Source organism: Hemiscyllium ocellatum, chromosome 35, assembly GCF_020745735.1.
Source record: "Hemiscyllium ocellatum isolate sHemOce1 chromosome 35, sHemOce1.pat.X.cur, whole genome shotgun sequence".
Classification (NCBI taxonomy): domain Eukaryota; kingdom Metazoa; phylum Chordata; class Chondrichthyes; order Orectolobiformes; family Hemiscylliidae; genus Hemiscyllium; species Hemiscyllium ocellatum.
In genome coordinates, this window is record NC_083435.1 from 23430533 (window position 1) to 23436532 (window position 6000).

At 45.5% G+C, this 6000-nt stretch overlaps 1 protein-coding gene across 1 annotated transcript in view; it reads left to right on the forward strand.

The window, feature by feature from the left end:
- Positions 1-6000, forward strand: part of c35h6orf136 (chromosome 35 C6orf136 homolog) — a 35266-nt gene that overhangs the window by 22184 nt on the left and 7082 nt on the right. Inside the window, exons 5-6 of the mRNA XM_060850658.1 lie at positions 476-676; positions 4257-4326. Coding sequence (XP_060706641.1) covers positions 476-676; positions 4257-4326 — 271 coding nt within the window. The remainder of the gene's footprint in view (positions 1-475; positions 677-4256; positions 4327-6000) is intronic.

The window sequence follows — 6000 nt, forward strand, 5'->3', positions numbered from 1 at the left end:
ATTCACCCCGTGTCTGCGTGGGTTTCCTCCGGGTGTTCCGGTTTCCTCCCACAGTCCAAAGATGTGCAGGTCAGGTGAATTCGCAATTCTAAATTGCCCGTAGTGTTGGTGAAGAGGTAAATGTAGGGGAATGGGTCTGGCTGGGTCGGTGTGGACTTGTTGGACCGAAGGGCCTGTTTCCACACTAAGTAATCTAATCTGATCTTCTGTACCTGAATACACATGACGACAAAACCCACAATCTTTTTAAAAAAAACTCTATCCCAGAGGCATGTGTGCAGTCTATTGTTTGCTATTTTTAAGCTTGGTGTAGATCCTTGAGGGATCAAGAGTTCTGGGAAGCAGGTGAGACAGGAGAATTGAAGGAGAAGGTCATCGTGTTGAGTAACTGAGCAAGCTTGAGAGACTGCATAACCTACTTGTCTAAGTTTAAACTTTCCTAGTGTTTACTGTGCTTGGTTTGTTTATCTCCAAGGGGTCGTGCCACCTATCAGACAGTTGTGACGTTGCTTCGGTTTATCGTTTGGAATTACTGTGCGGATGTTCACTTGGACATTATGAAAATGACGCAGCATCCCGAGAACTGCACCATTCAAGTCCGCTGGAGAATTACAGGACTCCCGCTCCATGTTTTGATACTGAAATTTTACAAGAAGGACAAGACTGAACTCTATCGGTGAGACAATGGGCTGCAGCTGCCTAGTATTCACTGGGGGTGTTGGTTGCTGCACATCCTTTTAGTTCCAACGTTTGAAAGAATTTTAGATCTGTGAAGAGAATTTTTAACAAACGAACAACAGAAATTGTTGGAGAAACTCAGGTCTGTCAGCATCTCAATAAAAGAAAGGGTCACTGCACTCGAAGCATTGTTTAATATCCACAGATGCTGCTGGACCTGCTAGGTTTCTTAAACTCTTTGTTTTTGTTTCAAAACTCCAGCATTTGAAGTTCTTTGTTTTATACTAGAGCATTTGGTCATGGTTTGAGATGACTCTAAGGTTTTTGTGTCGAGTCGGGGCAAACTGTGGACTAACTGGCAATGATTTGCTGGTGGACGTGAATCTTGAGAATTTTAGTATAGCATCCATAACCACTTGTGCTAATGTATCCCCACCATCCTGCATTTCCATTCGGTATTGGTGTTCAAACTTATAAATTTTATCCAATCCCCAGTGTAACAAAGGATGGGTCTGGCTATATTGGACTGTGCTGTACCACCTGCCTATTACGGAAAGGTTCATTTAGTAAAACACCCTGACCATGTGTCCAACAGACAATGGTCAGTGTAAAATATTCTCAAAGCCTTGTGGGTAAAGGAGATAAAAACTATTGAAGTGATTACGATACAAAAGGAACCATTCAGCCCATCTTGTCCATCCAAGCCAATGCCCCCAGATGCCCTTCTAATTCAGGGAGCAAATTCCAGACCCCACTACCCTCTGCGTAAAAAGTTTTTCCTTGTGTTTCCTCTAATCCTTCTGCCACTTGGCTTGAATCTGACTCCTGACTTTGAACTCTCAGTCAAGGGAATTCCTCCTGTCTACTTTATCTTTACCCTTCAGCCTTTTCTGTTCCAAGGGAAAAAGCTCTAACTCCTTTATCTGTTCTCGTAGCTACAATTCTCCAGCCCTGACAACATTCTTGTATATCTGCTTTGTGCCATTTCCAGATCAACTAAGTCCTTCCTATAATGTGGTGACCAGATCTGCAACAAATACTCTTTAAGATTAGATTAGATTACTTGCAGCGTGGAAACAGGCCCTTCGGCCCAACAAGTCCACACCGACCCTCCGAAGAGCAACCCACCCAGACCCATTTCCCTACATTTTCTTCTTCACCTAACACTAAAGTCAATTTAGCATGGCTAATTCACCTAATCTGCACATTTTTGGACTGTGGGAGGAAACCCACGCAGACACTGGGAGAAATGTGCAAACTCCACACACACAGTTGCCCAAGATTAGATTAGATTAGATTAGATTACTTACAGTGCGGAAACAGGCCCTTCGGCCCAACAAGTCCACACCGACCTGCCGAAGCGCAATCCACCCATACACTTACATTTACCCCTTACCTAACACTACGGGCAATTTAGCATGGCCAATTCACCTGACCCGCACATCTTTGGACTATGGGAGGAAACCGGAGCACCCGGAGGAAACTCACGCAGACAGTCAGTCGCCTGAGTCGGGAATTGAAACTGGGTCTCAGGCGCTGAGGCAGCAGTGCTAACCACTGTGCCACCGTGCTACTGTGGTGTCGCCATTGTGGTCTCACCAGTGTCTGACACAGTTTCATCCCTACTTTTGTATTCTATACCTCTGTGAATGAAAGTATGCGTTCTTTACATCCTTATCTACCTAAATTGCTAGCTTTAGAGATGCGCTTGCACATCAAGATCTCCCACTTCACTAACACTCCTCAGGATATTCCCTTTTTATTCTGTTTCCTTCTTGGCCTGTTTGGTTTCCTGAAATGTATCACCTCATACTTATCAGAGTTGAACTCCATCTGTCAGTTTCCTGCCCACTGTTCCAACTCATCTGTCATTTTGGAGCTGACAGCTGTCCTCTACACTGGCCACTACATGGCTAATTTTTGTTGTCTGCAAATTTCCCAATAGTACCCTCCACGTTCAATCGTTAATGTATAAAACAAGCACTGAGCCCTGTGGAACACCACTCAAAACTGCTTTCTATTTGCAAGGGTAGCCATTGATCATTATCTTTTGTTTCCTGTAACTTAATTTGAATTATTATTGAACCAACTTTGAAACTAGTTTGACACATTGCCCTGTATACTGTGAGCTTTTACCTTTTTTGATCAGTGTCATGTGGGACCTTGTCAAATGCCTTACCACGATTCATGTGGATCACATCCACTTCACTACCCTCAATGATCCTTCTTATCACTTGAAGAATTCAATCAAATTTGTACGGCATGACGTTACATTACCAACACCATGTTGATGATCCCTGACTTGTCCATGCCTTTTTAAGTGACAGTTTATTCAATTCTCAGGATTGGTTCTAACAATTTGACCATGGTACGTCTTGTCAGGTGATTGACTTTCGCAGTCTGCTCATGGCATTTAGCAGCATGCCTCAGCTCCATGCCTGACAAATGAACAGCAACTGGCTGGTGGAAAGAGCTCTTTCTTCTATTCAGAGTTTCATTCATAGAATCCCTACAGTGTGGAAGCAGGCCATTTAGCCCACGCCAATCCGCCGAAGAGCATCCCACCCAGACTCACCCTGTTATTTTCTCCACATAACCCTGCATTTCCTGTGGATAGTCCACCTAACCTGTACATCCCTGGGCAACTTACCTAACCTGCAGGTCTTTAGACTGTGGGAAGAAACCCATGCAGACAAAGGGAGAATATGCAGACTCCACACACAATCACCTCCGGCTGGAATCAAACCCAGGTCCCTGGCACTGAGGCAGCAATGCGAACCAATGAGCCACTGTGCTGCCCATTCTTTTAACACACCATGAGATAGCTGTGGTGGGGGAGGTATTGTTTTCTCTTTGTATGGAATATACCTTTACAAAGAAGGTCTGAAGAGGCATGCAATTGTCAAGTTAATCCCAAGCAGTTCTGTATCACAGGTCTCTGCTGGATGGGCCCTTCCCATTGACTTAGAGTCAAATGTCAACTACATCTGTATGTGAAAATGGTCAAAATGATGAAAAGCACCCTTTGAAATTTGGTGGATGCCAGTGCAAAACGTTGTCCTCCACCTGCATTTTCAAGGTCCAGAACTCTGTTGAGGGGCATACGACACTGAATAGCCATGTAGCGGCAAATGTCAAAGTCTTTTCAACTGTAGATGTAGCAAGTGTAGAGCACCTTTGTCTGTGTGCCTCACAGAATGTATCTTGTAAAACAATTATTAAAAATGTTTTGAGGCACACAGTTCAGCATGACGTGTAGGGAAATGGTTTGCATCTTTTGTACTTCCTGTAACTTAACTTGGATTGTTTTCACTCTTGGGCAGCGTACCTGACACAGAATATCTAGTAAATATCTAATCCACTGAATCATAGAGTCGGACAAATTGAATTTTATGGCAAACTGTGTAAAATTCAAGTTAAAGTATTTTTACAAATTTTGTCAATGTAACTTTGCCAAAACAGTTGCACACAAAGTCGCATTGAAAAGATAAAGGTATTTGAACAATCAGTGTAATTGGTGATTCCTATGTCTTGCTTGGAAATTAATGTGTTGCTTTTCTTTCCTTCCTCACCCTCAGAACCTATGATGCATACTCCACGTTCTATCTGGGACCTGATGGACTTATTCATCGGCACAAGGTTGACAAGGTCAGTTTCTGAGAATTTAGTTGCATTACTAGAAGTGAGCCATTCTTCCAGAGGAATCCTAGAGTTGGAATTTCTTTGTGCACAAGCCAAAGAAAATGGTGCTGAGCATGTGCAGTTGGCCTGATCATAAGGACTGTTGGTGTCAACAAACAAGAGGTTTTTAATCAAAGGAATGAATTGGTGGTTACATCCTGTTCTCCACCTTTGTACATTATAGGAGGGATGTGATAGCATTGGAGAAGGTGCCGAGGAGATTTTCCAGAATGTCGCCTTGGCTGGACAGTTTCAGTTACAAAGAAAAATTGGGCGGACTGGGGTTGTTTACCTTGGAGCAGAGAGAGTGGAAGTGATAGAAACATATAAAATTGAGGGGCATAATGAGAATAGACAGGAAGAAACTTTTCCCTCGATGGAAGGATTAATGACCGGGGGCATAGATTTAAGGTAAGGGGTAGGAGGTTTATGAGAGATATGAAGAAATATTTTTTCACCCAAAGGGTGGTGGGAACCTGGAACTGTCAGATTCAGTAGATAGTTCTTTGGTGAAAAATGTGTTGCTGGAAAAGCGCAGCAGGTCAGGCAGCATCCAAGGAGCAGGAGAATTGACATTTTGGCATCATTCCTTCTTCAGGAATGAGGAAGGTGTGCCAAGCAGGCTAAGATAAAAGGTAGGGTGAAGGGACTTCAGGGAGGGGAGTTGGGAGTGCGATAGGTGGAAGGAGGTTAAGATAAGGGTGATAGGCCAAAGTGGGGGTGAGGGCGGAGAGGTCGGAAAGAAGATTACAGGTCAAGAAGGCGGTGCTGAGTCTGAGGGTTAGGACTGAGATAAGGTGGGGAAAGGGAAATGAGGAAGCTGGAGAAATCTACATTCATCCCTTGTGGTTGGAGAGTTTCTAGGTGGAAGATGAGGCGCTCTTCCTCCAGGCGTCGAGTTGCTGTGGTCTGGTGATGGAGGCAGCCAAGGTCCTGCATGTCCTTGATGGAGTGGGAGGGGGAGTTAGTGTTCAGCCAGAGGGTGGTTGGGTTGGTTGGTGCGGGTGTCCCAGAGGGTATCTCTGAAACATTCCGCAAGTAGGCGGCCTGTCTCCCCAATGTAGAGGAGGCCACGTCGGGTGCAGCGGATGCAGTAAATGATGTGTGTGGAGGTGCAGGTGATTTTGTGATGGATATGGAAGGATCCCTTGGGGCCTTGGAGGGAAGTAAGGGGGGAGGTGTGGGCGCAAGTTTTGCATTCCTTGCGGTTGCAGGGGAAGGTGCCGGGAGTGGAGGTTGGGTTGGTGGGGGGTGTGGACCTGACAAGGGAGTCACAGAGGGAGTGGTCTTAGTGGAAAGCTGATAGGGGAGGGATATACATCCCTGGTGGTGGGGTCTGTTTGGAGGTGGCAGAAATGACAAAGGATGATACTATGTATATGGAGGTTGGTGGGGTGGTAGGTGAGGACCAGTGGGGTTCTGTCCTGGTGGCGATTGGAGGGGCGGGGCTCAAGGGCGGAGGAGCGGGAAGTGGAGGAGATGCGGTGGAGAGCATCGTCAACCACGTCTGAGGGGAATTTGCAGTCTTTGAAGAAGGAGGCCATCTGGGTTATTCGGTAGTGGAATTGGTCCTCCTGGGAGCAGATGCGGCGGAGGCGAAGGAATTGGGAATATGGGATGGCGTTTTTACAGGGGGCAGGG